General features: G+C 33.2%; 1 protein-coding gene across 2 annotated transcripts in view; it reads right to left on the bottom strand.

Annotated features, from left to right (window-relative positions):
* Positions 1-15,961, bottom strand: part of Sol1 — a 256,251-nt gene that overhangs the window by 157,434 nt on the left and 82,856 nt on the right. For both annotated transcript variants that reach the window (XM_018451833.1, XM_018451832.1), the window contains exon 4: positions 10,550-10,764. In XM_018451833.1, the coding sequence (XP_018307335.1) occupies positions 10,550-10,764 (215 nt within the window). The remainder of the gene's footprint in view (positions 1-10,549; positions 10,765-15,961) is intronic.

Raw genomic sequence — 15,961 nt, 5'->3', positions numbered from 1 at the left:
AAAACCATATCAGCATATTCACTATTAGAATACGTACGCGGCATATTGCAAAAGACAAAATTCATCTACTGTTAAAGGCTTTCAAAGAGCGACTGACAAATTCATAACAGAAAGTGGAAAATGTAATCAAATATGTCGGTGCTAGATATGGCAAGAAATGTAAACATTTTTTTTCGATTTCTCTGAAACGGAGCAAAAACGAGCATATGTCTATAGGACTTTTTTTCTTAGTTTTTTACTCCTCTACACGCTCCCGAAGTTTTGCCATTTAATTTGGAAACACCCTGTATATAAGTTTCAAAAAATAGATCTTTTTAATCGTGTCTCTGACACACAAATTATTTAATTATTATCCTATTTATATATAATTTAGAATTATCGAACAATTAGCATGCTTCGATTAAGCATTACGTCGTTTCAGTTTTAATTCTTCAGTAGAATTACTACGATGTCTTTATTGACGTGTTTCTCCACAATATTCTCGCTTTTGTGGATTTTTTTATTTTCATCTCTTCGCAAGATTCTTATCCTTTTCCGCCTTTTCTCGTAGCGCCTTTGTTTGCCATCTTCTTTGCATAATTCTTTTTTCTTTACTAAAATTTAATTTTCTTCTGCTCTGTGTTCCTATTTGTCCGTGCTAACAATATTTCGCAATTGAAAAACATCTTCTTTCTCATTAATCAGCATTTGTGTTTTAACTCGAACATTTTCGTTAATAGAATTGTATCCTTTAAAGCATTCGGCATTCTATAAATACGTTAAGATTTTTTTTTGCTATTAAATAAATTTTTTTACTATTAAATAAAAAACATATCCTTATGGTTATGAAGATACTTTGGGCTTTATTGTCTTAAGATCCGAGAGAATGGCAAAGTTCATTAGGGACCGGTATATATTTGTGATTCACTGCAGTTTGCACTGTGCCGCGGTATTTGCACACATATAATTATTCAGATTTGACGTAATGGAATTTGGAACTGGGACTGAAATTACTTTGCGAGCGTACAACTTTACTTCGCGATATTTGCGCGTTAAATTCATAAAGTTAAAATGCAAATTAAATCCTAAAAATCATCAATATAATATGAGTGTTAGGAATGTTCGCACTGGTTGGCTCCTGCTTAATATCGTGTTCATTCGAGCTTCAAGAGCATTGGTATTAAATTAAATCGCAAACGAGAGAAATGTGGTGCATAAGAGATATATAAATTAATAAAACATTAATTGTCATTGGTATAAATCAATAAAACATTGTCGTTGGTACATAATGTACTTATCTAGGATGTAACGCATATTGCACTTTAGCCGCGTTAACCATAAGTTACTCCTCGATATACGTATACAATTTTTCTGCGACGAGGACACGGCTTTCTAGAAAAGAGATTCTACCTTGGAACAAGTTTCGCGGAGTTCTTTTTGAAAGGGTGCCGAGTATAATAAATTTACCGGGCGAGTTATTTAGAGCGATCGATGTAGAAAGTGCCGACGTGCTAGTTCCCCACGACGCGGAAGATATGTCTTGCTGCTCTTTCGCTTATATGCTTTGAAAAATGGAAGTCTTCGCAGCGATTGTCACCGTTTGCTCTACGGGCAAGTGTTTTCATTTTGATGTTAGCAGATTGTTCTCGCATGCAAAATGCGTGCTACTTCTTGTAACTAAATTCTACATAAAACTTATTAATATACAACGTGAATTAGTAAAATAAAATATGAGAACGAAGAATATAACTACGAATTATGAAAAATTTACGGTTTTGTGATTATGTAATTGTTAAAATATTTATAAATTGCATACATATAGAAATTATGCATACATAAAGTAATATTTTATGAATCAATATTTCACATGGCTAACTAAATACAGAATTACTCGATATTTACTTACAAAACGATAGATTGACAGAGATTGAAAAATAATAATTGAGTTTTTGTTTTAATTACAAAGTGGGGAAAATTAATAATGCATCTCCTTTACCATCAAATTGTTATATTGTATAATCCACATTGTTACACGTAAAAATTTATTGATATACATAACACAAGTAAATAATTCTCGATGCTTTTGTTGGTAATCTATATAATAATATCAAAATATTCAATGCGTAACAATAACGTAAATTTGTTTAATTATGAACGTTGTATTGTCAATTAAAGTATTTTAAACATTATAGACCACTCATTGTGATTAAATCATCATATGAATAGTTGTTTATAAATTTTATAAATACATGTTTATACGGTGTGATCGTTAATTACATTTCTGTATTATATGGTATTATTAGATTATATGCTATTCGGTTAATTAAGTAATTTGCACTTTGCATGGCGTTGGTTTGATCAGCGCCATACAGTGGTATAAAAGAGAGCAAGCATTAATTCGCTTACACAAGGTCGGTCGCATCTGCACGTACAGTCGCTAGAAGCTGAAGATCTTCTAAAGCAGGAGGTCGTTACGTCAGAAACCGAGTGGGTCGCGCATTATCGTATAAAGTACGAGGAAGCCAATTGTGTTCACCCGGATTCCCTCTCTATAATTAAAACGCATTTCTATCGCAGCGAAACTCTCAAACCGTCTCTTTGTGCTGTAGCAAAATCTTTAATAACTGTTTTAATATTTCATTTCAGTGCTGTGGTTTCTCCGAGGCTTAACTAAAATAATTATGTTTGCGGTGAATACACAACTGTTTACATATCGTACTGAATTAACACGCATAGTTAATAAATCATTTCTGTAAATCCATCCGCCGTGTTAACGAACGGATATGCGCTAACAACGCGTTTTGTGTTTTGACGAGTTGTGACGGTACATGTACATCCGGCCATCCTATATTTCTCCTCTTGAGTTAAATGCAAACAAACCGTTTCCATTTTTCTACGGAGAAATAACTCTCCCTTTTCGCTTGGCTGAGTCTCCCGTGTTGCTTAATGGCATCGATTAATCGTATGGCCTTGTTGCACGCACATGTTTGCAACTGATGTAGTAAACACTGCAAACAAAATTCATCGCTTCTAGTGCAACCATTAACGATTCGTCGCACCGTTTTGTTATCGAAGCGTTGTACAGCACCTGTTTATTCCTTCGAATATGTGCGTCCAACAAAGATGCATTATTCAATACTTCATACTTTACACGCTTTAAAATCATAATCACTCCGTTTGTTTATGCAAGTTTAAAAGAATCATGCGTCAACACGATAAACGAGACCGCAGGTTCGTTGTAACGGGAAGAAGCTATGCTTCTCTCTCGAGACGAATTCTCTGAACCAATCTTTGCTGCGGATCGGAAATACGCTAGAGCCGCTTGTTCGCGCGAACAGAAATTCCACGATTCCACCAGCATGAACACGGCGGAAGAACGTAAGCTCCTCGGGATTCTTCTTGAATTTCGTGGTACAACATCGGCTCGTAGATAGATTTTAATGGGCTTGGTACGCCGGACACGTAGTCACTTTGCGCCGGTGGTACCCTGGGCGGGCTAGCGCGTGTAACACATCCCCTGTATGCCCGTGGGTGTACCCACGTGTGATGTACAGGCGCACGTATACAAACACTTAGCCGCCACTTGGCCGAGCATGCTGGTACCAACCAACGAGCCCCGTGATCAATCTATGGGCATCGCGGAGCACAAGCGGACGCACCGTAATTTCGTCATTTCGACATTTGGAGAAACGGAAAAAGCTTTTAGTTAAAATTACGCGAATGAAACACTACGAAGTAATTTCTTTTTTTACGTCAAATATGAATCATACAATAAACGATAAAAGTATACAATAAAAAAATGAAGTAGCGTCGATTATTCTTTCGAGTGCAGAACACAAATTGCTGCGGCAAACTGTTCGCTCGAACGCGCGCGAATGTATGAACGCCATGAATGTCGAGATGATTTACAATGTTCGGGGTCCTCTTGTGGAAATAGCGCGGCAAATCTTTCTGCATTAGCTGTTTTCTTGCAGAATTAATCTTACACTTCGTCTTTCTTCTTCATCTCGTCACCCGTGTTCTCTTTCTCGAATTAATCTTATTACGTTATTTTCCACAAGAACGATGTAGACACAAATTTTCAAGATTATTATCCAATTTAATATTAAGATTAGATTTTGACGAATAGATTTTTATTTTATATGAGTGAAGGAAACAATTTTATATCTTCACATTCCAATTTATATGTTATCTTTAAAAAAGGAGATTCCGACAGTTTTTTAATTAACTTATTTCTGCAGAAAACTATTAATATTCTCAGTTTTATTAAATCCATTTCCAAGTTATTTGCAGATATATATATATATATATATAAAAGCGCGTTTGTTAATTAAATGCATAAAGTAAATATTTGTAAAGTTAATTATTTCGTATTTCTCATTGATATTATCCAAAGTTTATCGCTATAATTACAGATTCGAATGTTTCCATCTGAAATTAATTTTGCGTTGCTCGACCGTTTACCGAACGACCTACTATCCGTGGACAAACAACAGTCGAATAAACTTGAACGCAGCTGAGATTTTCGTTTTTCAAACTAAACCCACCCGCTTGTGCGAAAGTGTCAATATTTGTTTACGTTGTTATGCCTGATCAAACTTGTACACGTTGCTGTTTCGTAATTTCCATCGGGGCGCAACGAAAATCCAAGCTGCTATTTCGCATCATAGTTATTCCCACGCGTATGCAATTGAATTTCGTAAATTAATTGCGTAATGACGCTTGCGATTCATTATCAATCTATCCGCCTCAGTGCAAATTAAGGCAATTGGAGCGATTGAGCCCAGTCGCGATGCGTTTGTTTGCACTACTGCATATGGCTGTGGACCCAGACAATGCAACGGTTAAAACAGGATGTACTGTTTCGTGTAACGTTCTCGTGTTTGAACTCTTCCACATTTTGATAGCCTACCGTATACTTCGTAGATAACATCCGCACGAGCGTATTAGGCAGATAATGCATTACCAAAGTTTGTTTTCAAATTATGCTTAGTCAAATCGTGATGTTACATTTAATAAAAGCAGCACGAGAAAACAGTACTTCAGTGTAACTATAATGCACTATACAGGGTGTAACCGAAATAACGCCCACTAGGCATATAGTGCTATTCCTAAAAACTGAGACGAAAAGTCCTCTACCATTTTGCAATTTTCGCAATACTTTTTTTTTTTAGTTACTCAATGAGCAAAATGTCTAAAATCGACGTATAAGACTGCTTTAAGATACCTTTAAAAGCTCTTTAAGAAAAATCTTCAAAATATTTCATAAAGAACACGGAGAGATATCTTAAAATTGTCTTACACATCGATTTTATCTGTTTATTCGGCAATATTTAGAAATTAATATCTCATTAACTATTGCGAAAATTGCAAAATGGTAAAGGACTTTTGGATTTAGTTTTTTATTAGGAATAGCACTGAATGATTAGTAGGCGTTATTTTAGTTACACCTTATATAACTCTATCGAGATATTTGTATACTTTTGACAAAATTTATAAAATTCATATATAACATTACTTATTTAAAAATTGTACTTTATTAAAAATTATACTTATTTAAAAATTATACTTTATTAAACAAGTATAATGATATTGGCTCTTTGAACTACGTAAAAAATAATAAGGAGCATACAGGCTAAACCGCAGGATGTTATTGCAAAATATTATATTTTATTACTTAAATATTTCGAAGAATATATACCTAAGCATTTAACTGCAAAATTTAAAGAAATCCTACTGTCTAATAGAAAGTACAAAAGTAATAAAAGAACGTAATAAAGAAGCGATTTATATGTACAAAATAATACATCCAGAAAATACTATTTATCCTTAGAAAAAATACTTTCATGGTTTTTCTGTATACATATTTATATGTTAAGTGTGTTTCTAAAGTAACGTTTATAATATTTCGTGATAAAATAAAGAAATTCAAAATATATATCTATAGGATAATAGACGATAGTATATGTGTTTTATATCCCGCAGGAGAAATGTACAGAAAAGTGAACCAAGTATAATGTCTGATCAATATCCAAAGTATTCCCTTGCTAAAAATATATTTGATAATTTTTTTAAAGCTGAATAAGCACAGTATTTTATTTTCAAATGAATCGTAATGGTATCGTAATAGTAAAACATCATATCAAGTTACATAAACGTTATTTTAATCTTTACCAAAATATGAGGCATTTTGCATAAGCTCTTTTCCTTTTCGTGGTTTCATTAACTTTCTTCATCGTCAGGAATATTCGTCCTTACAGTAAAACTCATAATGATACACGAAGTTGTTTACGAGGCCGTGAAATAGATAGACATCCCGAGTCAAAGTTTTGTACCATCAACCTGCTTTCCGTAAGGTAAGATTTACGTTAACTCTCGACAGTCTGAAAAACTTTACGAGTTTAAGTACTTTTCGTATCAGATGTCTCTAAGGTACGAGAAACCGGAAAATACGCATGGCAAAGTGGGATTGCATAAGAGAGATCGCATAGTGAATTTCTACTCCAATGGGATTGGCGAAAATATTATCAAGGATTTTAATAATCAAATTATATGAACAAACTTACGAATACCACAAAATATACATATATTCTCAGGAGATTTTAATAAGCCAATTGCCAGTAATGTTACTGATTATTATTTCATACTATTCCATGTTATATCAAAATACAATAATTTGATAATATCCAATATCATATTGTAGCACGAATGTGAATAGTCATTTATGACGTATTTTTGTTTGCGAAAAACGAGTCCGTTAAAAAAAATTTAGCTAGCACGTCACAATTTTAAGAAAAATAGCGTCAAAAAGGCAAAAAATAATGATTTTTAGGGTTTTCATGACCTGTACCAAATTTTTTTCTAAATTTTATTAATGACACGCGAAAGTATCAACTTTTAGTTTTAAAATACATTTCGTTTTGATATGATTTTTTGTTTTCGAGATATATATCAATATGAAAATAACTTTTTGCTCACGTAATATATGTAGCTACATGTATAGACCTGTACCTCGAAAACAAAAAATCGTATCAAAATGAATCAAAATGCATTTTAAAGCTAAAAATTGATTTTGCGTTCGTGAAATTTAGAAAAAAATTTGGTACCGATTGTACAATGTCACAAAAATTCTCATATTCGTCATTTTTTTGCTCCTTTCACGTCATTTGCTCAAAATTATGATGTGTTAGTCAAATTTTATCAATAGATTTATGTTCAATAGACAAAAATACGTCAAAAATGACTATTAACATTCATATCGCAAAAATAAGTCAAACTTTGTCTCAAATAATGTAACTATGCCAAATTAATTATCTTAATCTTAATTATCTTTAAACCAAATTTTATTCTTATTTGATGCTTTTACCAAACTATACAAATTACACTCATTTTCAATAAAAAATTTTAACGAAGCAATCGAAAATTTTACATCATTAAATTTATCGATTGCACAGTATTTTCCTTAAAGACATTCGAGCGCAACAAATAACAAAATATGTTATTAGTTCGATGCCCTTTAATTGCCGGAAAATATAAAATGGATCGTAATATAACGGAATATCGAGTTGAAGTCGATATCGCGGTACGAGCCCGACGCTCCCCAAGTAATTAGCTTGGTGCCGCTAGTAAGAAAACTTGTGAAAAGTCTAGACTAAATTTCCTACTTTATAATCAATACCGCACAAATAGCCGAAGGACTTTTCGACTTGCTCCATATTTTCTCTCTATCTAGATTATTGCAATTATGACACATTTTATCAGTAGCGATAAGCATTCGGACTTGCTAAAATTTTGACTGTAACTTTCCTAGTTTCAGATGTCCCGAGGAATATAATTATTCGCCTATTATAAGTTCGTGCACTGTAGTTATTGGCATATCTCTGTCTATGTTCTGTCGTTAAAATTATTTTGAAATTTATTTTTGTCGATTTTAGATCGTATAAACAAGGATGTAACAATTCCTGTAAAATAACATGACACGCGTTATAGCATATAGAAACTTATTCATCAAACTCACCGCGTTAAACTTCAGGTAATTATCTAAGGTAAACGGGAATATCCTTGTTAATCTCTTAGAAGCGTGGAAAGATATTTTTAGCAACCAAGAAGACGCCTTCGCAATTTTCTCATTAATTGGCGGATTTGGCCGTGATTGAGATTGTGGGCGAAGAAGCGTAATAAATGAATTAGCCTATAGCAGTATAACTACTATCTTATCAATTTTAATATATATTACAATATTTTAGCACTAAAAAAGTACTATCATTAAAAAAACGTATAGAAAAAGATATAAAAATTATAATACAGTAAATGCAATCATAAATAACAATAAAATTTATGTTTTAAACTCTTTTCATTAGAAGCTTAAAAATAACAAATAAAAATATTTTAAAATGTGAAAAATTATTATGAAGTCTTTTAAAATTAGTTTAAAATCACTTTAAAATATAATTTTTTGACACAAGTATAATCCTACTAATTATAAACCTTCAACAAGTTATTGATGTATTATCGTCTATATATGATTCAAAGTATTTTTTAGCTATTATATATTACATAATATTGAAAATAAATGGTCTCTCTTTTCAATTTTGTTCTACTTTTTCCTCGGTTTAATCCAATAGACATTGTACAATGAAGATAATGTTTGAAAATCCAAAAGTTTATAAATTTATATATATATATATAAAAATATACAAATAGCATTTTCCAAATTTTTATATGATTAGAATTACGTATTATATTAGAAATTATACTTTGATTTAAATAATATATAATTGGTATGATTTATGACTACATATGTAATTTCCAAAATATTTTACATATAATTTGTTAAAATAATTTTATTATCGGTTGCAATATAAATTAAGAAATCAAAATTTGAAATTAATAAATAAAAATAAAATATTGAAAACAAAAAGCGTGGAAAAATACAGAGAAAAGAGATATGCCTTTTGTCGATAGCATCATTTTTCCCGTTTATACGCCAACAACGTGTTCGTTGGATGATGGATCGAACAAAATGGATTCGTGACGTTTCCCAGGTAATAGGGATGGCACAAGTGTATTTTTCTTATGATATATCAAGAGCTTTATCCCGTTTTTAATTGTAAACTTTGATAAAATACCGACAAATATTCCAGTTTCGTGGGATGTAATCAATATTTTGGATTACATGTAATCCAAAATATTGATTACATCCCACGAAAATTGAATATTTGTAAATTATATAATATAAAAAACACTAAATAATAGTCATCACAGTAGGCTGATCATCATTATTTGTTGTTATTTTTGTTATTTCTTTATCCTTCATTCAATTTTTCATAAATCTTGTTTGTTACTGTTCACGTTTAGTAAGAATTAAGATGTTGTATGGAAATGCACAGAAATATGCAAATAATGAAAAAGATAATTTACAGTTAATCTCAAAAATAGTGATCAGATTGGCATTAAAAACAGAATATACATGTTTGGTCGCATCTTGGACGAGAGATATTGTATCTTTTATTATATAGAGAGTACAAAATTTCACGCGGAAAGTTGTAGAAACATAAAGAGAATCCCGCTGCATCCTGTGCAGAAAAAAAGATGCAGAAATGATTCCAAATTGTAGAGGGAACTCTCACCCACCATGAGAGAATTATGACACTGTTATTCGCGGCATACGTAAGCCGACTGCATACACGTGAGTAAAATAAAAAGTTTGCGAGACAGCATGTTTAAAGCATGTGTCGGGCAGTTATATACGTGAAACGCTTACTAACGAACCGTCGGTTTAAAATCTACAAAATTTCTAAACTGGTCGTACAGTCTGAAAATTTTCGACTTTAATTTTGCTCGCGCGCGCGTGCGCGCGCGTGTGTGTGTGTGTGTGTATGTGTGTGTGTGTGTGTGTGTGACCACAATAGCTTATTATCCCAGAGAAAAATTCTTTATGATCTATTGTTAAGTTATGAAACTACTACTAATCTTAACGGTTTGTGTTTCACAAAAATACATAATCTTTTTATTTTTTTATTACATACACGCGCGCGCGTAATTATATGTGTGTGCGTATGTGTTAATTAAAATCATTTTGGAAACAGGCATTCGTTATCACAAATCGTTCGTAGCGATTTCCTGATAACTTTGAAATAATTTTCCGATTGAGCTGCGGAGTGATTTAAAAGTGAACTTGAAAGAGTTTCGTAAAACGAGATCTAAAATTTTTCGATAAACGCAGTAGCTCGAGGTTGAGTGAACTCTCTCAAGCCAAACGAATTTTCCAGACCGAGAAACGAAAAAGTTTCCGTTAAAATACCGTCACTCTTAATACAGTTTATTTTCTGTCTTAAGCTTTCCAAGAATGTGCAACGGCTTCGTTTCATCGGAAATGTCGATTTTTGATAAATGGTGCACGCGTTTCTTGTTTTTGGCAGCAATAATCTTTATGAAGATTTTTACATAATCGATTGTATTTTATATTCTGCAACTCTTTACTCTATTATCTTCACGAATAACTATTAAATTTTCTTATTATTAGTATTTAAAAAGTTATATAATATCTTGTATAAAAACTTCAACTCACGTCTATCGATGAAACGAAAAGTGCCGGAAAAGCCAGTAGCATTAGATGATGGGAACTGAGTGTGAAACTCCAGAATGAGTGTTGATCTCGAGCTGTAAAGAACTTGTGGGATGTCACGCAGTTCTCCGCAAAGCACACCAGACCAAGGGGTGTATTCGGAAATGCCCTTACTCTCCAGGTGTAAAAATAACTTCAAGAAATCTCCTCTTGTACAGCTAAAATCAAATTTTAAACACACTGTTAGCATAATATATATATGATGATAAATAGAATATTAATCAGGCATCTATGTTTATGAATTTTTAATCATTTAATCATGACAATTCACCGTAACAAGAGAAAGACAGCATAAAACCAACAATACAAAGTTTTGTGATATATTTACACTAAACCGATATTTATTATTATATTTAAGATCTCCATAACTCGTAACATGCCCAAAGTAACTAATTGACTAATTACGCTTAGTGTTGAAACAGAACAGGTGTTCGCGAATCCCACTGTACACAGATTACCGCAGTTCATGTGCTTAGAGAACATTTGTGATCCCGTGACTTAAAGCGAATACAATGCCGAAATTAGCACGGCTTATGGCAAAGCCGAGAAGTTCATGTTTTAGCGGCTTGCACTCGTAAAAACAATTTGCTACTCGCATTAATTCGGGAATTCAGAATTATAACCTCGATGAGATCAGAGCTGCTTTCAATAACTCGCTGTTTTATCGATGGCCCATGATTAATGTCGAAATTACCCTAATCCTTGAGGGTTCACGTACCGCAATATATGGGATATTAAACCTATTACTCAACGCGAAACCATTATATCGAAATTATTTACAGGTGAACGATGAATTACACGTTAATTACACTGCGCTACAAGTTCAGTTGAAATTTTCCGAGGTCTTAATGATCCTGTTACGCAACCTATTTATCACAGTCGCCTGGACAGCTTCTAATTAATCGGTGGCACTCCCTGCGCGATATTCCATCTGTCGTGAATGAGTCGCCGCGATGCATACCTACCTGCGATAAAAGGAATTAATTTTACTCTAACATTTCTTCCTCACGAATAACCTCCCTGGAGACGCAGGTTACAAAAAATCTGTGAATGTGGATAATTTATCAGTATGCAATTCGTCATCGTTAATGGTGGTCGTGGAAGATTCTTGACAAAGCTGAAGCAACATCGTGAACAAAAACGAAACCGTGGGTGACCGCGTATCGACCGCAAAGGTCGCCACCATACTGAATATTAATTTTGCACCTTAATTTCCCAAACGTATTTCCGTCGACGCTCAGATCTTACGAGTCCCGTGTACGACCGTATAAGGTGGTCTGTAGCAGTCAACATCGTTATTAACTGAAGTAGGGAAGAGATGCGACCTTTAGCACACCTTGTATCTACTATGTAGAGTAATGAATTAGGGATAGAGTTGCGACGCAAAAGCGATATCATTTAGTCTTGACTTCTCGATGGACCTTTAATGGCTCGGACCTTTAAAGTCACAGAAGTCATTAGTCGAATAATGATGGTGTGAATAGTGACCGAGTTAGCGACAGTATATATAAACTCATATATCTTTCCCAAAAGTGCTTGTTTGAGTAATAAACAATAATAAACAATTTATCAAGACTGTATAATGTGAATACACAACAAGTAAGAAATAATGCCTATAATGGTCGAAGCTGGATCTTAAGTGCTTTTTAAATAATTCTGTGTGAATTTATATTAGCGCCGAGACACTATCGTGTCTTCAGATATACCATATACACGCAATTTAAAAGACTACAAATATGGTATATAAATTACATAGAATTATTTAAAAAGCACCTAAGATCCAGTTTTAATCGTTATAGGCATTATTTGTTATTTGTTGAGTATAAATAAAGCATGAAAATTGAAATATTTAACAATTTCTAAGAATACGTTTACATTAATAGCAAGAGACATGTAAATTATAATAGATGAAGAATAGAACAATTTGCAACTAGTGATTTAGTAGCTAAGGTAGTTTGAATAAAAAGAAAAAGAGAGAGCAAAATTCAAGAAAACAGGAACGAGAGGTAACATCAGGGGTGACAACAGAACATCTAAAGCTCGACGAATCAAGTCTTACGCGAGCTTTCCCGAGACACAGTACGCACAAGTATATCATAATACTACGTCGCGTCGCTTCACTCATACCTGAGGTAGGAATACCAATAATTTGTTCCGGAATTTCGAAAGATCTGCTTGTCGAACAGCGTGTTAAGAAAAGCTGAAATCGCACGTAAAGATCTGTGACTCAAGATGAAAAGATTGTTGCCACTTGAACGTCGGCATTGCTTTGCACCGTTTTGCGTCGGTTTTCGTGGCATGATTTTCTGCACTGGTTGCACTCGGACTGCCTGACTGCTGGCTGCCGCGATTTATTACGTAGTTCGGGAATTTATTACGTAGTTCGGAGTTTTTCACTTTCCGTGCAATGCCCGGGTGATATTTTCTAAGGTTTAGATGGGAGGATGCGATGGGAAATCATGAACGACCATGGTAGTCGATTGGAACTCGGCGGAAAAAATAAATCGAACCGCTGATGAATCTGTCAGACCCTTTGGCCACGTCGGATGAGTACGAGTTTTATGAGAAAAGCGGGTGACGTGAAATATGGCTCACTCCCTTGTGCACCTTTTCTGATCATACGTCAAAAAGTCAAAACGTGGTAAAAATTTTATTATGATCAAGGCTTGGTTAGTATATAACATGCCCACACGTGCAATATTAATGGAGAAAGCTTCCCGTTAATATTACATAGTAAGTTTCGCACACATATACGCAGTTATCTTTTTCTTATTCTTTCTTTCTATATTAAAATGTCGATACTTGATAAAGTGAAGAAAACTTTAAAATTAACGATGGTTGTCATTTAATTTCGCCTAATATCAGATATGTACATCAGATAAATAGACGCATCAACTTTGTGTCGGCACTAGCTGCGAACGAATAGATACACATAAATAAATAAATAAATGCAGAATAGCACGAAAGTCGCGATGAAAGTTCGTATACTTACTTTTCTATTATATGAAAATGCGCTTCGTTGTCACAAACTATCGATCATAAAAGAATTCAAAAGTACTTCCAAAATAAAAGTGTACTTCCAAAATAAAAGTTATAAGTATCGCAACGCCGTACATTATGTGATTTATTTATGTCTTCTATAAATACAACGATCTATGTGATCGGTGTGCGAACGATGACGAATATAACTTTATCGTTGCTCAGGCAGTGTAACTGCAGTTGGCGTTCGATATTGGCAATTGCACCAAATATAGCAACGATGTCGCGCGCTGAAAGCAAAGGTGAAAGAGAGAGAGAGAAAGAGAGAGATAAAAGAAAGGAAAAGACTTTGACATTTATATCTTGCACCTGTCATTCTATCTAAAAAAATAAATAAATTTCCATCTCAAAGAATGTATAAATATAAACATATAAATTAAAATAATTCTTATCATTTTATGATAAAATTGTCAAAGAGTCAACACTAGAAGCAAGAATACAAAGTCATGATTGAGACGAGAATCCTGATTAGCGTGTGACAGTTTAAAAAGTTTTCGCCAAAAGTTCGCAGAAGTTGTCAGCGTAACGGTGAACACAGAAGGTTCAACTTTATAAAGAATTTTCTATGATTGCCCAATGCCAGACATCAACATATCGCGTGTAATGAATACAAAATTTTTAGAAAATTAAATGGAATATTTGATTTAAATTACTTGAAAATTTAAACTATTTAAATTATTCGAAAATTTGATATAGAAAACAATTTAATAAAAAACACTACTGTATGATATGCCTACATATATTCTTAATAATAAACAATATGCCTAAATGAATTGTAATTAAACAATAATTGTAGATTTTGTCAATTATTTAGCTCATTTATGTACAAATTTATCTATCATAAATTTATATATATTGTTTAATTATTAAATATCCCATAAATATAAAAAAAAGGTCTATAAAAGGTCCGTTCACAATTCCTATTCTTCTTTTAGAAGAGGTAGAAATTCAAATATGAAATGTAGTTCTGCAGCGATTTCAGTAAGTGGACAGATCTAAGGTTAATGTACCATTAGGAGCTGACATTTTGCCGATTTCCGGAATTGTGATATTGACGTCCCAAAGGTTTTCTCGCAAGCGTATATACCATACAACCATATACCAGCTCTGTGGTTCTCCTCCACGCCTGTCCAATCATGCTACGTGATTTAATTTGAAATGCATATACTGTAAGCGAGGTTACGTATACATTACGTGTAAGAGAGTTACTCCAAATTTAGCCCACGGCTTTATGCGTTCATCCTTATCCCCGTAACGATAAACTAATCGGTCTCGCAAATACGTGTACGTCGCGTCGCAACTTATCTTCTCAGTTTCCCCGAACAACCGACTATCAATATATTAGAACCGTTGAAAGAACGTTTATTAAGAGTACATATCCATCCGTACGGTTTAATCAAATTCAGTATATAATTTACACGATTTCTAAGAAGTGAAAGAACTAAGAATTAAATGTCTAAATATTTCTGACTGATCAACAACTTTGTACGAATTTTTTTCTCTTGCTTCATATTATTCATATTCTATCCAAAGATTCGGTAAGTTTTTGCTTACTTTTTTAATGACAGACTACGCAAACAGCACTATATTACTTGTAACTTTATTCGCGCAACGTTCGTCGGATCTTTCGAAGCGTTATTTCCGCGCAATTCCGGCTTGTAATTTCCGCAGACAGCACCAGTGCTTATATATAAATACGGCGTGTTTTGCAACGACTTTAGAGTTCTCAGAAAACCGAACCCTATTACAGTCGCGGGGTTGGATTTGATGAACATATTATATATACATCCAATATTAACTGCCAGTGATATATATTACTTGATATATATTACCAGTACTTTATATTACACAGTTTTTATTTAACGAAAAATTGTGTAGCGCATATAAAGCTTCCTTAGAATAAATGCCAATGCATAATAATTGCATTCTCCATTACTTGCGATAATTGGACTTGCAGAAAGATTAATCCTTTTTTCTCTTTCTTAGTCATCTGTGCTGTATCTGGACAGACGACAAAATGAAAATTACGTTTTGTTGATTCCAATTAATGTAAATTTAAGGATAATTCTTTAAATATAACTCTGCTTTTTTGATATATAAGAAAGAATGAGTCTGTGTGTATGTGTATGTGGGTATGTGTTTAGTAATTGCACACTATTTTATTTTTGCAAAACTAGATTAGAAGCTAAAATATATCTTTTTACTTGAATATTTGTAAGCAACTCTATCTACAATATATTATAAAATATATAATATATTTTATAATATATTGTAGATAGAGAGAGAATATATATAAAGAAAATATAGATCGTCTCT

Source organism: Mycetomoellerius zeteki, unplaced genomic scaffold (assembly GCF_001594055.1).
Source record: "Mycetomoellerius zeteki isolate Tzet28-1 unplaced genomic scaffold, Tzet1.0 scaffold323, whole genome shotgun sequence".
Classification (NCBI taxonomy): Eukaryota; Metazoa; Arthropoda; class Insecta; order Hymenoptera; family Formicidae; genus Mycetomoellerius; species Mycetomoellerius zeteki.
This window is presented reverse-complemented; position numbering and strand designations above follow the sequence as displayed.